This window comes from Babylonia areolata, chromosome 20 (genome assembly GCF_041734735.1).
Source record: "Babylonia areolata isolate BAREFJ2019XMU chromosome 20, ASM4173473v1, whole genome shotgun sequence".
In the NCBI taxonomy this organism is placed as follows: Eukaryota; Metazoa; Mollusca; class Gastropoda; order Neogastropoda; family Buccinidae; genus Babylonia; species Babylonia areolata.
In genome coordinates this window covers 55,285,606-55,303,676 of record NC_134895.1, presented here as the reverse complement: position 1 = coordinate 55,303,676, position 18,071 = coordinate 55,285,606, and the positions used below count along the sequence as shown (strand labels likewise).

At 43.4% G+C, this 18,071-nt stretch overlaps 1 protein-coding gene across 1 annotated transcript in view; it reads right to left on the bottom strand.

Moving 5' to 3' along the window:
- Positions 1-216: 216 nt before the first annotated feature.
- Positions 217-18,071, bottom strand: part of LOC143295209 (transcription elongation factor A protein 1-like) — a 44,112-nt gene continuing 26,257 nt past the window's right edge. The window contains exons 7-11 of the mRNA XM_076606783.1: positions 17,130-17,284; positions 13,561-13,710; positions 8,781-8,852; positions 2,143-2,199; positions 217-790 (exon numbers count right to left, since the gene is read on the bottom strand). Of these exons, the coding sequence (XP_076462898.1) occupies positions 2,146-2,199; positions 8,781-8,852; positions 13,561-13,710; positions 17,130-17,284 (431 nt within the window). The 3' untranslated portion in view covers positions 217-790; positions 2,143-2,145. The remainder of the gene's footprint in view (positions 791-2,142; positions 2,200-8,780; positions 8,853-13,560; positions 13,711-17,129; positions 17,285-18,071) is intronic.

The window sequence follows — 18,071 nt, the reverse complement described above, 5'->3', positions numbered from 1 at the left end:
CTAACTTCTCCACGTTTCAACAGAACTTCAACAACAGAGTGCGGCACAGGGGGTGGTGGTGTTGCTGCAAGTTCCCTAACTTCTCCACTTTTCAACAGAACTTCAACAACACAGTGCGGCATAGGGGGTGGTGGTGTTGCTGCAAGTTCCCTAACTTCTCCACGTTTCAACAGAACTTCAACAACAGAGTGCGGCACAGGGGGTGGTGGTGTTGCTGCAAGTTCCCTAACTTCACTTTTCAACAGAACTTCAACAACAGAGTGCGGCACAGGGGGTGGTGGTGTTGCTGCAAGTTCCCTAACTTCTCCACTTTTCAACAGAACTTCAACAACAGAGTGCGGCACAGGGGGTGGTGGTGTTGCTGCAAGTTCCCTAACTTCTCCACGTTTCAACAGAACTTCAACAACACAGTGCGGCACAGGGGGTGGTGGTGTTGCTGCAAGTTCCCTAACTTCACCTTTCAACAGAACTTCAACAACACAGTGCGGCATAGGGGGTGGTGGTGGGGCTGCTGGGATATCTCATTATTCCCAGGCCAAAAATAACCCTACACTTTTTTTACTTCTATATATAGTTTTCTTATACAATGTTGACATACCTTGATTTGAAGGTGATGCTGCCCATCATGTCTGCATTTTTTCAAGTTCTTTTGGAAAAGACATGGGTATGAACACGTAAAAACCATTACATACATGACATCCAAGTGACACACACATATATATATCTCTCTCTCTTTTATTTGGGGGGGTCCTGTTTTTTGTCTTTGATAAAGAATCTCAGCATCTTCCCTCTGAAACAGAACAACAATGACGACAAAAAAGAAAAAAAAAAAGAAAATAAAAGTAATCAATGTAGTAGTAGTCGTAGTTGTGGGTAGTTCCTTTCAAACCATCAGTGAAGTACCTCAGGATCGCTATTGATCAGACTTTATCCATGCACAAACATATTAGTTTCATTGTGCTTGTTACTTTGCGTTAAGACATATATCCATTTGGTCATTTCTTTCTACCACCACGTGTGCTTGTTACTTTGCATTAAGACGTATCACCCATTTGGTCATTTCTTTCTTTGCATCAAGACATATCATCCATTTAGTCATTTTTTTCTACCACCATATGTACTTGTTACTTTGCATTAAGACGTATCATCCATTTGGTCATTTCTTTCTACCACCACGTGTGCTTGTTACTTTGCATTAAGACGTATCATCCATTTGGTCATTTCTTTCTACCACCGCGTGTGCCTGTTTGCATTAAGACGTATCATCCATTTGGTCATTTCTTTCTACCACCACATGCCCTTGTTTCTTTGCATTAAGACGTATCATCCATTTGGTCATTTCTTTCTACCACCACATGCCCTTGTTTCTTTGCATTAAGACGTATCACCCATTTGGTCATTTCTTTCTACCACCACGTGTGCTTGTTTCTTTGCATTAAGACGTATCACCCATTTGGTCATTTCTTTCTACCACCACATGCCCTTGTTTCTTTGCATTAAGACGTATCAACCATTTGGTCATTTCTTTCTACCACCACGTGTGCTTGTTTCTTTGCATTAAGACGTATCACCCATTTGGTCATTTCTTTCTACCACCACATGCCCTTGTTTCTTTGCATTAAGACGTATCAACCATTTGGTCATTTCTTTCTACCACCACATGCCCTTGTTTCTTTGCATTAAGACGTATCAACCATTTGGTCATTTCTTTCTACCACCACATGCCCTTGTTTCTTTGCATTAAGACGTATCAACCATTTGGTCATTTCTTTCTACCACCACATGCCCTTGTTTCTTTGCATTAAGACGTATCAACCATTTGGTCATTTCTTTCTACCACCACATGCCCTTGTTTCTTTGCATTAAGACGTATCAACCATTTGGTCATTTCTTTCTACCACCACGTGTGCTTGTTTCTTTGCATTAAGACGTATCACCCATTTGGTCATTTCTTTCTTTGCATCAAGACGTATCATCCATGTGGTCATTTCTTTCTACCACCAAATGTACTCGCCTTAACTACACTCCCCGTTGAAGCAGTTTCACAGTTACAATGAGTTCAAAACAGCCATGCGCAGCTGATTCTAAGAAAAAATATGCATGATCACGTTATACTACTTGTGAGAGAGCTACTTTGATTACCTGTTAAGTTCTGCAGTCCCTGCCTACTGCCAATTTGATGGGACATTTCCACCTTACCTGTAGGCCATCACAGTGATGTATACATGAAAAATAAATAAAAATACATACTCAATTTGTTTTTCTAGAAGAGGTAACAACGGACTAGACTGCTTCAATCAAGGCACACACACACACACACACACACACACACACACACAAGAAATCAGCAACAGAAATAGGCCATCACAGTCATGTATAGACAAAAACATCCTCACCCACAGGCGACAGCTTCCTCTTAATTTGACATCTTCCCCTCCCACACTTCTAGAACCACACGCCATATGCACTGATCACAACTGATATTCCACAGACCCTCCCATACTTCTAGAACCACACGCCATATCCACTGATCACAACTGATATTCCACAGACCCTCCCACACTTCTAGAACCACACGCCATATCCACTGATCACAACTGATATTCCACAGACCCTCCCACACTTCTAGAACCACACGCCATATCCACTGATCACAACTGATATTCCACAGACCCTCCCACACTTCTAGAACCACACGCCATATCCACTGATCACAACTGATATTCCACAGACCCTCCCACACTTCTAGAACCACACGCCATATGCACTGATCACAACTGATATTCCACAGACCCTCCCATACTTCTAGAACCACACGCCATATCCACTGATCACAACTGATATTCCACAGACTAACACGGAAACAAAACAAAAACTTTCTTCTTTTTTTTAAGATAAAAAAAAAACTACTTCCATTTAACAATATCACAGGCTCATAACAAACTGACAAGAGATACACTGTGGCCGAGTCAATATGTATTATATACATCCTATTTCAGAGTCAATATGTATTATATACATCCTATTTCAGAGTCAATATGTATTATATACATCCTATTTCAGAGTCAGATCAGCGTTAAAAGGTTGTTTTGTTTTGTTTTGATCTCATGTACAGAGAAGAAACAAATGATAAAATTACTTTATGTGGCAGTTTCCCTTTAACAACAAGAAGAAGAAAACTAGGGGACTTGCTATTGGTTTTCAGAGTTCTGTGTTTATGGATGTTCTCGGTTATTTGCATAGGGTTTTTCCCCTTTTAAAAGTTTTAATTTTATGATGAAAGTACTAGTGTGTTCCTTGACTTCCAATACCCCTCCCCCCCCCCCCCCCCCACAACCCCCTCCCCCATGCACACTCCTGCCTCAACGTCCCCAATACTCAGATTTCTTTCTTTTTTTTTCTCAGATTAAGGTTTCACACATTTTTCATTCACAAGTAAAATGTTTGGCACAACATACACTTCATTTCTTATGAAAGAAAAAAAGAGAGTGTAAAATCAATGAATCCATTTAGTAACATGCTTCAACTTAAAAAAAGACTTTATAACATAACCCCCAAAACCAAAATAATGATGAAACAAAAACACCCAAACACTGACCAGATCAGTATTTGTCATGAAAAACAAACAACATGTGCATTAGCAGTGAGCAGACATCAACTCTTCAGACTAAACTGAGATTAATAAAAGAAAAGAAAAAAAGCTGAGCTGATTAAAAACAAACAACATCTTTACCTTCACTCACTACTTACATGTAGTTGGTTAAAATGGATTCCATGACACATGTGCATCCATACCATACTTGTAACAAACCTATATGTATACCTATCATACTAACAGCCTGAAATTTCTCAACATCAAAACACACACACACACACATGCACACACACACACACACACATATACACATACACACACACACACACACACACACACACACACACAGAAGCCCAAAGGTGTCTGGGGGTGGGGCGATTCAGGTTTTTACTGTTTGAGACATGTAATTCTGAAATATCTGTAGACGTGTAATTTACAACATGTGATACACACTTTTTGCAGGTCGCATTCCATTTAAATGACCCTTAATGATAAATCAATACATTGAGAACGTTTTCAAATATCTGTATATTTATATGAGGCCACAACAGATTACCTCATGGTGAGAGACAAAAAAAATGTATACTTCATTTTCACACACATGAACAACCCACGACGCTAACGTTTTGTTTCCTCCACAGAAATATTGTAGGGGAAAAATCTATATCTATATACATCTGTGTGTGTGTGTGTGTGTGTGTGTGTGTGTGTGTGTGTGTCTGTGCATGCGTGTGTGTGTGTGTGTGCGTCTGTGTGTGTGTGTGTGTGTGTGTGTGTGTGTGTGTGTCTCATCCATATACATATATATATATATATATATATATATTGGAAAGAAGGGTGGGAAGTGGGAAGTAAAAAAAAAAACAACCACACACACACAAAAAAAGAAAAGATGAATGGGAGGAAGGAAAAAAGAGGTAGACAGAAGAATTTTTTTTTTTTAAATAATAATAAAAAACCACAGATTTTTAACATGACATTACCTCTCCATTAACAGTCCAGAAAGCTCTAAGTTATGAAAACACAACTTACAACTCTTTGACTAACAATACATGACAGAAACAAGCACGCCCCAAAGTCTGAATGTTTCAACATCTCAACAAGGTGAAAAAGCTTCAAACAGCAAACAAGCCAACAAAGTTGTGGACAACACTGATGGTCACGTTACCAACACAACTGAGTCGTGGACAAGCCCTGATGAGCGATGCAGCAGTGAGGCTGACCTCAATTTGATGCATGTTATGGGCGCAAGAACTCAGCAAAACTGGAATTACATGACATGATTTTCTTTTTTTTAAGTCCTGACAGAAATACAAGGAGAGGGGTTGTTGGGGTGGGGAAAGGGGCGATCCTGGGGAGGGGGTGGGGTGGCGATGATTGTGGGTGTGCAGGTGTGTGTGTGTGTGTGTGTGTGTGTGTGTGTGTGTGTGTGTGTGTGTCTCCTCTGTGTGCCTGTGTTTCTTCACTCTTTCATTTACTACTGTCTATCCACAAATGTGATTTCTAGATGAAAATCCAGCCAACACATACCCTAAGTCATCACTGCTTTCCCTGTTCATCTCTCCTCAATTAGCATTAAAAAAAAGAATATAAACGAAATAAAACTAATTCTCTGTGTGTTTGTGTTTCTGTATGAGTGTGTTTTTGTGTGTGTGTGTGTGTGTGTCTATGTGTCACTGTGTCTGTCTGTGTCTGAATTTCTTCGTGTGTGTCTATCTGTGTGTGTGTGTGTGTGTGTGTGCACGCGCGCACGTGCACGCATGTGCAAGTGTGTGTGCAGTAGCCTGTCTCGCAAAACAAAACACCAAAGGATTGCTCAGCTGGTGTTATACTACAGAGCGGAAACAGCCACTTGAAAGGAAACATTTTGACCTGACTCCGTTCAACAGAAATCCCAGATGATAAGCAGTGTCACTAGTCCATTGAAATGAACACATGCCCTATACTGATTAGAGAAAAAGATTCACTGGTCCATTGACATGAACACATGCCCTATATTGATCAGAGAAAAAGATACACAGGTCCATTTAAATGAACACATGCCCTATATTGATTAGAGAAAAAGATTCACTGGTCCACTGACATGAACACATGATGCCCTATATTGATTAGAGAAAAAGATACACTGGTCCATTGACATGAACACATGCCCTATATTGATCAGAGAAAAAGATACACTGGTCCATTGACATGAACACATGATGCCCTATATTGATCAGAGAAAAAGATACACTGGTCCATTGAAATGAACACATTATGCCCTATATTGATCAGAGAAAAAGATACATTGGTCCACTGACATGAACACATGATGCCCTATATTGATCAGAGAAAAAGATACACTGGTCCATTGACATGAACACATGCCCTATATTGATCAGAGAAAAAGATACACTGGTCCATTGACATGAACACATGATGCTCTATATTGATCAGAGAAAAAGATACACTGGTCCACTGACATGAACACATGCCCTATATTGATCAGAGAAATAGATACACTGGTCCACTGACATGAACACATGCCCTATATTGATCAGAGAAATAGATACACTGGTCCATTGACATGAACACATGCCCTATATTGATCAGAGAAAAAGATACATTGGTCCATTGACATGAACACATGATGCCCTATACTGATCAGAGAAAAAGATACATTGGTCCATTGACATGAACACATGCCCTATATTGATCAGAGAAAAAGATACACTGGCCCATTGACATGAACACATGCCCTATATTGATTAGAGAAAAAGATACACTGGTCCATTGAAATGAACACATGCCCTATATTGATTAGAGAAAAAGATACACTGGTCCACTGACATGAACACATGCCCTATATTGATCAGAGAAAAAGATACACTGGTCCATTGACATGAACACATGCCCTATATTGATTAGAGAAAAAGATACACTGGTCCATTGACATGAACACATGATGTCCTATATTGATCAGAGAAAAAGATACACTGGTCCATTAACATGAACACATGATGCCCTATATTGATCAGAGAAAAAGATACACTGGTCCATTGACATGAACACATGATGTCCTATATTGATCAAAGAAAAAGATACACTGGTCCATTGACATGAACACATGATGCCCTATATTGATCAGAGAAAAAGATACACTTTTCCACTGACATTAACACATGATGCCCTATATTGATCAGAGAAAAAGATACACTGGTCCACTGACATGAACACATGCCCTATATTGATCAGAGAAATAGATACACTGGTCCATTGACATGAACACATGCCCTATATTGATCAGAGAAAAAGATACATTGGTCCATTGACATGAACACATGATGCCCTATACTGATCAGAGAAAAAGATACATTGGTCCATTGACATGAACACATGCCCTATATTGATCAGAGAAAAAGATACACTGGCCCATTGACATGAACACATGCCCTATATTGATTAGAGAAAAAGATACACTGGTCCATTGAAATGAACACATGCCCTATATTGATTAGAGAAAAAGATACACTGGTCCACTGACATGAACACATGCCCTATATTGATCAGAGAAAAAGATTCACTGGTCCATTGACATGAACACATGATGCCCTATATTGATCAGATAAAAAGATACACTGGTCCATTGACATGAACACATGATGCCCTATATTGATCAGAGAAAAAGATTCACTGGTCCATTGACATGAACACATGATGCCCTATAGTGATCAAAGAAAAAGATACACTGGTCCACTGACATGAACACATGATGCCCTATAGTGATCAGAGAAAAAGATACACTGGTCCACTGACATGAACACATGATGTCCTATAGTGATCAGAGAAAAAGATACACTGGTCCATTGACATGAACACATGATGTCCTATATTGATCAGAGAAAAAGATACACTGGTCCATTGACATGAACACAAGATGTCCTATATTGATCAGAGAAAAAGATACACTGGTCCATTGACATGAACACATTATGTCCTATATTGATCAGAGAAAAAGATACACTGGTCCATTGACATGAACACATGATGTCCTATATTGATCAAAGAAAAGATACACTGGTCCATTGACATGAACACATGATGCCCTATATTGATTAGAGAAAAAGATACACTGGTCCATTGACATGAACACAAGATGTCCTATATTGATCAGAGAAAAAGATACACTGGTCCATTGACATGAACACATGATGCCCTATATTGATCAGAGAAAAAGATACACTGGTCCATTGACATGAACACATGCCCTATATTGATCAGAGAAAAAGATACACTGGTCCATTGACATGAACACATGATGCCCTATATTGATCAGAGAAAAAGATACACTGGTCCATTGACATGAACACATGCCCTATATTGATTAGAGAAAAAGATACACTGGTCCATTGAAATGAACACATGCTCTATATTGATCAGAGAAAAAGATACACTGGTCCATTGACATGAACACATGATGTCCTATATTGATCAGAGAAAAAGATACACTGGTCCATTGACATGAACACATGATGTCCTATATTGATCAAAGAAAAGATACACTGGTCCATTGACATGAACACATGCCCTATATTGATCAGAGAAAAAGATACACTGGTCCATTGACATGAACACATGATGCCCTATATTGATCAGAGAAAAAGATACACTAGTCCATTGACATGAACACGTGATGCCCTATATTGATCAGAGAAAAAGATACACTGGTCCATTGACATGAACACATGCCCTATATTGATTAGAGAAAAAGATACACTGGTCCATTGAAATGAACACATGCCCTATATTGATCAGAGAAAAAGATACACTGGTCCACTGACATGAAACACATGATGCCCTATATTGATCAGAGAAAAAGATACACTGGTCCATTGACATGAACACATGATGTCCTATATTGATCAGAGAAAAAGATACACTGGTCCATTGACATTAATACATGATGCCCTATATTGATCAGAGAAATAGATACATTGGTCCATTGACATGAACACATGCCCTATATTGATCAGACAAAAAGATACACTGGTCCATTGACATGAACACATGCCCTATATTGATCAGAGAAAAAGATACACAACAAAAAGAATACAACACAACCATGAGAAGACAGGCAGGCAGACTGACAAGAGAGAGCGAAAGTGGGACATGTGAGCAAAAGAAGAAGAGGCTCTGTCTGACTCACCTTCCACCGCTTCCCACAGTCGTTACACAGCACAAAGGTGGTCATGGGTTCATCGGAGCTCCTCGTCTGCAGCTATGACACAACATCAATACATGATCTGTGTCAGTTCTGAGAGGTCATAGATAATCCCTTGCCACTGTACCTATGGTTTTAGAAAACCTGAGTTGATTCTATAAATGCAGTAACATACATTACCCTTGGTAAATTGGTAGAGTGTAGTTCTGATTGAAAAAAAAAGGAAAAAATGTGGGTGGTGCTGGCAACAAACTTCAGACAGAAAAATCTTCTATGACAAAAAAGTAATAAAAGTGAACTGTTCACACAAATGACTGTTGTAAACACACACACACACAAACACACACCCTCTCTCTCTCTCTCTCTCTCAAACACACACACACACATTATCGTGGTGTGCATATGACAGTTTCAGAATAGCATATGACTTGATATATACAGGAATGCGTTCATGTGTGTGTGTGTGTGTGCATGTGTGTGTGTGTGTGTGTATGTGTGTGTGTGTGCATGTGTGTGTGTGTGTGAGCTTATGAGAATGCTGGTATTTTCTCAAAGAATCAGAATCTCCATTTAAATGGGTCTGCTCTTGTGTTTCAAGAACTGTTGATCTGTAGAAGAGGTAAATGTTGAATCAATTTTGCTGTTTCATCAACACTAAAGCTTACTGTCTGTGTGGTGACAAAAACACAGTAAGGCATCAACAGGAAAGACCAGTTTCTGAAAACCTGTGGTTAATAACAATTTGTTTAAAGGTCCTACTTCCTTTCATGACCCATGGGGACAGTGAATTCCTGTCTGCGGTATCCAGGGCATAGCACAGGATAGCACGGCCCTATCCTCTCCTTCCTCCATTTTCTCCTTCCCTGACCAGTTGTGTACACCACTACATCTGTTCCCTGACCAGTCCTGTACACCACCACACCTGTTCCCTGACCAGTCCTGTACACCACCACACCTGTTCCCTGACCTGTCCTGTACACCACCACACCTGTTCCCTGACCAGTCCTGTACACCACCACACCTGTTCCTGACCATTCCTGTACACCACCACACCTGTTCCCTGACCTGTCCATGTACACCACCCACACCTGTTCCCTGACCAGTCTGTACACCACCACACCTGTTACCCTGACCTGTCTGTACACCACCACACCTGTGCCCTGACCTGTCGTACACCACCACAATGTTCCCTGACCTGTTCCTGTACACAACAAATGACCAGTTCTGTTCACTACCAACTGTTCCCTGACCGTCCTGTACCCACCACACCTGACCAGTTCTGTACACCACCACACCTGTTCCCTGACCAGTCCTGTACACCACCACACCTGACCAGTTCTGTACACCACCACACCTGTTCCCTGACCTGTCCTGTACACCACCACACCTGTTCCCTGACCTGTCCTGTACACCACCACACCTGTTCCCTGACCTGTCCTGTACACCACCACACCTGTTCCCTGACCAGTCCTGTACACCACCACACCTGACCAGTCCTGTACACCACCACACCTGTTCCCTGACCAGTCCTGTACACCACCACACCTGACCAGTCCTGTACACCATCACACCTGTTCCCTGACCTGTCCTGTACACCACTACACCTGACCAGTCCTGTACACCACCACACCTGTTCCCTGACCTGTCCTGTACACCACCACACCTGTTCCCTGACCAGTCCTGTACACCACCACACCTGTTCCCTGACCTGTCCTGTACACCACCACACCTGTTCCCTGACCAGTCCTGTACACCACTACACCTGACCAGTCCTGTACACCACCACACCTGTTCCCTGACCAGTCCTGTACACCACCACACCTGTTCCCTGACCTGTCCTGTACACCACCACACCTGACCAGTTCTGTACACCACCACACCTGTTCCCTGACCTGTCCTGTACACCACCACACCTGACCAGTCCTGTACACCACCACACCTGTTCCCTGACCAGTCCTGTACACCACCACACCTGTTCCCTGACCAGTCCTGTACACCACCACACCTGTTCCCTGACCAGTCCTGTACACCACTACACCTGACCAGTCCTGTACACCACTACACCTGACCAGTCCTGTACACCACTACACCTGACCAGTCCTGTACACCATCACACCTGTTCCCTGACCAGTCCTGTACACCACCACACCTGTTCCCTGACCAGTCCTGTACACCACCACACCTGTTCCCTGACCAGTCCTGTACACCATCACACCTGTTCCCTGACCAGTCCTGTACACCACCACACCTGTTCCCTGACCTGTCCTGTACACCACCACACCTGTTCCCTGACCAGTCCTGTACACCACTACACCTGTTCCCTGACCAGTCCTGTACACCTGGCTGGAGTGAAGAAAACAGTAACGTGCATTAGAGCCAGGAATAAGACACCATGCCAGGGACAAGACACCATGCCAGACACCATGCCAGGGACAAGACACCATGCCAGGGACAACACAAGACACCATGCCAGGGACAAGACACCATGCCAGGGACAAGACACCATGCCAGGGACAACACAAGACACCATGCCAGGGACAAGACACCATGCCAGGGACAACACAAGACACCATGCCAGGGACAAAACACCATGCCAGGGACAAGACACCATGCCAGGGACAAGACACCATGCCAGGGACAAAACACCATGCCAGCGACAACACAAGACACCATGCCAGGGACAAAACACCATGCCAGCGACAACACAAGACACCATGCCAGGGACAAGACACCATGCCAGGGACAACACAAGACACCATGCCAGGGACATGACACCATGCCAGGGACAAGACACCATGCCAGGGACAAGACAAGACACCATGCCAGGGACAAAACACCATGCCAGGGACAAGACACCATGCCAGGGACATGACACCATGCCAGGGACAAAACACCATGCCAGCGACAACACAAGACACCATGCCAGGGACAAGACACCATGCCAGGGACAAGACACCATGCCAGGGACATGACACCATGCCAGGGACATGACACCATGCCAGGGACAAGACACCATGCCAGGGACATGACACCATGCCAGGGACAAGACACCATGCCAGGGACAAGACACCATGCCAAAACAGGGCCCTGAACCCTGAGCACTGCTGAACAATGGATGTCAAGTCCAACTTCTCACTCATTCTGCCATGGCACCTCCTCAAACACCTCACGTCAGTCATCAGCACCTCCTCAAACACCTCACGTCAGTCATCAGCACCTCCTCAAACACCTCATGTCAGTCATCAGCACCTCCTCAAACACATGTCACCTCATGTCAGTCATCAGCACCTCCTCAAACACCTCATGTCAGTCATCAGCACCTCCTCAAACATCTCACATCAGTCATCAGCACCTCCTCAAACACCTCATGTCAGTCATCAGCACCTCCTCAAACATCTCATGTCAGTCATCAGCACCTCCTCAAACACATGTCACCTCATGTCAGTCATCAGCACCTCCTCAAACACCTCATGTCAGTCATCAGCACCTCCACAAACACCTCACGTCAGTCATCAGCACCTCCTCAAACACCTCATGTCAGTCATCAGCACCTCCTCAAACACATGTCACCTCATGTCAGTCATCAGCACCTCCTCAAACACCTCATGTCAGTCATCAGCACCTCCTCAAACACCTCATGTCAGTCATCAGCACCTCCTCAAACATCTCACATCAGTCATCAGCACCTCCTCAAACACCTCATGGCACCTCATGTCAGTCATCAAAATTAGTCCCTCACCACTTTCCTTTGATTATCGTCTCCTGATCGCTTTCACAGCAGTGTTTTGTGCCTACTGCTGTTGATAACACTGATCCACAATGCACTGGTCGGTTCATTTTCACAGCAGTGTTTTGTGCCTACTGCTGTTGATAACACTGATCCACAATGCACTGGTCGGTTCATTTTCACAGCAGTGTTTTGTGCCTACTGCTGTTGATAACACTGATCTACAATGCACTGGTTGGTTCATTTTTCTTTCTGTTTCTTTTTTTTTTTTTTTTTTTTTTTTTAGGTGAATAACAATATTCATTCAATGTTTCATGAAATGCTGATATGCAATGGCTGCAGAGTTATTTCCCCTGCCTTGAGAACCAAGCAGTCATGGTTGGATCTGGGGAATCTCAAAGTGTGTGTGGAGGGTCAGAGTCTTGTTTCCCATCAAATTACTTCATTGTGTGATGATGATGATGATGGCAGTTTCTGTGCATCTGAAGATGAGGGAGAAGATGTTTGCCCAAGGTGGCATGATTTCTGATGACTGCAGAGACTGGTCCTTGGTCTCCATCTCTTCAGCAGGAAGGGCAGGTACCCAGACTGGATGTGTGGGTGTCTGCAAGGCAGCATCCTTTCTACTCTTTTGCCTTTCCTCAACAGCTGCCCTCCTAGACATGTCAGCCAAATATGCTGCTGTACAGCTGGAAACCTAACAAAGGGTAAAGCAGCACACTATTCAATCGTGGAAGGTTTGAAAAGTTCATCCTTGAAACCACAATTATTTGGGGCCACCCTGCTATGGGGTAGACCTCAGATCAAACTTAAACTTACAGGCAAGTCTCGTTTATGCCTCACTTTGAGTTTCTCAAGGAGGCATTATTGTATTCAGACATCCAAATGTGATACACCACACCTGCTAGGCCCATGTCTGACCTTAACCAATTCTGCAACCGTCCTCTCAAGTTTCATTTTATCTTCAAATCAAACTCTACTTACACACATGTACAGCCTTTATAAAATAAAATGTGATGATGTAGATGTGTGGTTTACCTGGCTGTAGGTGCAGTTCTTGTTGCCGCACCTCTTGCACCTGAAGAGGTCAGTGGTGGTGCCCATGGTGGTGTTGGTCATCTGGTGGTCCTTGATGGCCTCCTCCGTCAGCCGGGCCCGCAGCTCCTTCATCTGGTCACTGGCCATCTCCTGCTGACCACAGGAGTTAGCCCTCACTTTTCTCTTCAGGCCATACACTTAAATCCCACATGTAGATACAACATTTAGAGTTATAGCCACTAAACAAAAAATACAAGTCAACACCCATCTCAGGTGGTACAACTAACTGGAAAAACCAGCCCTGGGTAGTTGGATGGTCCAGGGGGAGAGGGGAGGAGAGGAAGGGAGGAGGGAGAGGACTGGGGTGGGGGAGGGAGGAGGGGCACTGACACTATGCTGTCAAGCTTCCAGGCTTGATACCACCCACCCAGAGTGCAAAGCCCACCTTCATTAGTTGATAACTTTCCAAGACTTTTTCACAATACTGACAGAGCAGATGTTGGCAGAAGCGATCTATGTTCTGGTTATGTACCCCTAGCACAAACAGATCCTCCAGCTGCCCAATCAGCACTGCACTGTATCACACGGCTGTTTCCCCTGGCTTGGGGGCCAACATGACCCACAATGTTTTGGACCTACTTCATTTCAACAATCACACTGATCAAACAGTATTCCTGCCATCAAACTATGCACTGTATCACACGGTTGTTTCCCCTGGCTTGGGGGCCAACATGACCCACAATGTTTTGGACCTACTTCATTTCAACAATCACATTGATCAAACAGTATTCCTGCCATCAAACTAAGCACTGTATCACACGGCTGTTTCCCCTGGCTTGGGGGCCAACATGACCCACAATGTTTTGGACCTACTTCATTTCAACAATCACACTGATCAAACATTGTATTCCTGCCATCAAACTAAACACTGTATCACATGGCTGTTTCCCCTGGCTTGGGGGCCAACATGACCCACAATGTTTTGGACCTACTTCATTTCAACAATCACACTGATCAAACAGTATTCCTGCCATCAAACTAAGCACTGTATCACACGGCTGTTTCCCCTGGCTTGGGGGCCAACATGACCCACAATGTTTTGGACCTACTTCATTTCAACAATCACATTGATCAAACAGTATTCCTGCCATCAAACTATGCACAGCGATAAACACCATCAAAACAACTGTCAGCTTTATCACATACAAAGCTATCAAGATACAAAAGACTTAGGAAATGCACAAGTTGCTGTGTGTGTGCACAGTGAACGTTGACAAAACTGAGCCACCTAACTCCCCATGAGTGAGGTAATCCACAACGATATTGAAACAACATTGAGTGTCAGCACATATCAGGCATGCCAATAATCCAAAATTACCTTTTCTTCCAGTTTCTTTTTTCCATACAATATCAACATGCTTGCCATAAAAATCACTCACATCAATTGTCAGGACCATCACATTTCTGAAGAAAAATATCTGCACATGCACAACCTAAAGTTGGGTCAAAGTGAAGGAATGAGGTGTGAGGCTTTCAACACTGAACTGAGTGTGCAAAGAACAGAAATCTGTACTGATTACCGACCAACACTGAACTGTGAGAGTGTGCAAAGAACAGAAATCTGTACTGATTGATGACCAACACTGAACTGAGTGTGCAAAGAACAGAAATCTGTACTGATTACCGACCAACACTGAACTGTGACAGTGTGCAAAGAACAGAAATCTGTACTTATTGCTGACCAACACTGAACTGTGACAGTGTGCAAAGAACAGAAATCTGTACTGATTGCTGACCAACACTGAACTGTGACAGTGTGCAAAGAACAGAAATCTGTACTGATTGCCGACAAACATTGAACTATCTGAGTGTGCAAAGAACAGAAATCTGTACTGATTGCCGACAAACATTGAACTATCTGAGTGTGCAAAGAACAGAAATCTGTACTGATTGCCGACCAACACTGAACTGTGAGAGTGTGCAAAGAACAGAAATCTGTACTGACTGCTGACCAACACTGAACTGTGAGAGTGTGCAAAGAACAGAAATCTGTACTGATTGATGACCAACACTGAACTGAGTGTGCAAAGAACAGAAATCTGTACTGATTGCTGACCAACACTGAACTGTGAGAGTGTGCAAAGAACAGAAATCTGTACTGATTGCTGACCAACACTGAACTGTGACAGTGTGCAAAGAACAGAAATCTGTACTGATTGATGACCAACACTGAACTGTGACAGCGTGCAAAGAACAGAAATCTGTACTGATTGCTGACCAACACTGAACTGAGTGTGCAAAGAACAGAAATCTGTACTGATTGCTGACCAACACTGAACTGTGACAGTGTGCAAAGAACAGAAATCTGTACTGATTGATGACCAACACTGAACTGTGAGAGTGTGCAAAGAACAGAAATCTGTACTGACTGCCGACCAACACTGAACTGTGAGAGTGTGCAAAGAACAGAAATCTGTACTGATTGATGACCAACACTGAACTGAGTGTGCAAAGAACAGAAATCTGTACTGATTGCCGACCAACACTGAACTGTGAGAGTGTGCAAAGAACAGAAATCTGTACTGATTGCTGACCAACACTGAACTGTGACAGTGTGCAAAGAACAGAAATCTGTACTGATTGCTGACCAACACTGAACTGTGAGAGCGTGCAAAGAACAGAAATCTGTACTGATTGATGACCAACACTGAACTGAGTGTGCAAAGAACAGAAATCTGTACTGATTGCTGACCAACACTGAACTGAGTGTGCAAAGAACAGAAATCTGTACTGACTGCTGACCAACACTGAACTGTGAGAGTGTGCAAAGAACAGAAGTCTGTACTGATTGATGACCAACACTGAACTGAGTGTGCAAAGAACAGAAATCTGTACTGACTGCTGACCAACACTGAACTGTGAGAGTGTGCAAAGAACAGAAATCTGTACTGATTGCTGACCAACACTGAACTGAGTGTGCAAAGAACAGAAATCTGTACTGATTGCTGACCAACACTGAACTGAGTGTGCAAAGAACAGAAATCTGTACTGACTGCTGACCAACACTGAACTGTGAGAGTGTGCAAAGAACAGAAGTCTGTACTGATTGCTGACCAACACTGAACTGTGAGAGTGTGCAAAGAACAGAAATCTGTACTGATGCCGACTAATACTGATTGCACATGCATCCTAGCTGCGCTTTACTATCTGAACAACATACTGAGATGGGGAGTGATAAATGCCAGTTTTTATGACATGTGCCAATGATTCAGAGTAATCTGAACTCAACTTCAGTGCTCTGCCAATAGAACTAACTAGGCGAGCTTGGTTAATACCAGGATATTGTATGAAAGGAAGCGCAGAGTACAGCCAAGTCACACAATCCCAAAACAAAATGGACCTCCACAGCAGCCCCATCGTCATTCTTATCTATCATCATTCTCTTCCAGGACCATGCATACAAGCCGCCAACTCAAGAACCACTTCACGGTGCTGTATGAAAAACAATTACTTCAAACACAGTACAGAACCTCAAACAGTTGTAAGAGACCTGGATACTACATACTGACCTCAGCGCTCATGGACGCAATCTCCTCGGAGGATATGAGCCCCTTCAGGACGTTCTGCCTCAACTGTGGGTTTCGCTGATCCTTCAGGTTGGAGACCCGACTGCGAACACGATTCTTGTATCTATGGTCTGTGCTCTTCTGCTCTTGGTAGATGGCTGGTGGGTCAAGGCTTTGATGGCATGTTGTCAAGTGTGCACCATGCGTACTCTGCACTCCTCCCATCTCCATCCTCCTTTCAACTGTACTTTGTTCAGCAAATAACCTTCCCCATCTTTTCTCTCTCTTTGTTCAGCAGTTCACTCTCCCTCATCCTTTCCTGTACTTTGTTCAGCTGTCTAAATCTCCCCCATCTTTTCTCTCTCTTACTTTGTTGAGCAGTTCACCCTCCCTCGTCCTTTCCTGTACTTTGTTCAGCTGTCTGAATCTCCCCCATCTTTTCTCTCTCTTTGTTTAGCAGTTCACCCTCCCTCATCATTTCCTGTACTTTGTTCAGCAAATAACCTCCCCCATCTTTTCTCTCTCTCTTTGTTGAGCAGTTCACCCTCCCTCGTCCTTTCCTGTACTTTGTTCAGCTGTCTGAATCTCCCCCATCTTTTCTCTCTCTTACTTTGTTGAGCAGTTCACCCTCCCTCGTCCTTTCTCTCCATCATTCTGCACAGCAGATCATCATCTATCCAAACCTCCCTCATCCCTCTGTTACCTTGTTCAGCAGATGGCCATCTACCCAAACATTCACCCATCCTTTCTATTACCTTGTTCAGATGATCACTGTCCATCCCCCACACCTCACCCTTTCCCTCTGTTACCTTGTTCAGATGATCACTGTCCATCCCCCACACCTCATCCATTCCCTCTGTTACCTTGTTCAGATGATCACTGTCCATCCCCTCACACCTCATCCATTCCCTCTGTTACCTTGTTCAGATGATCACTGTCCATCCC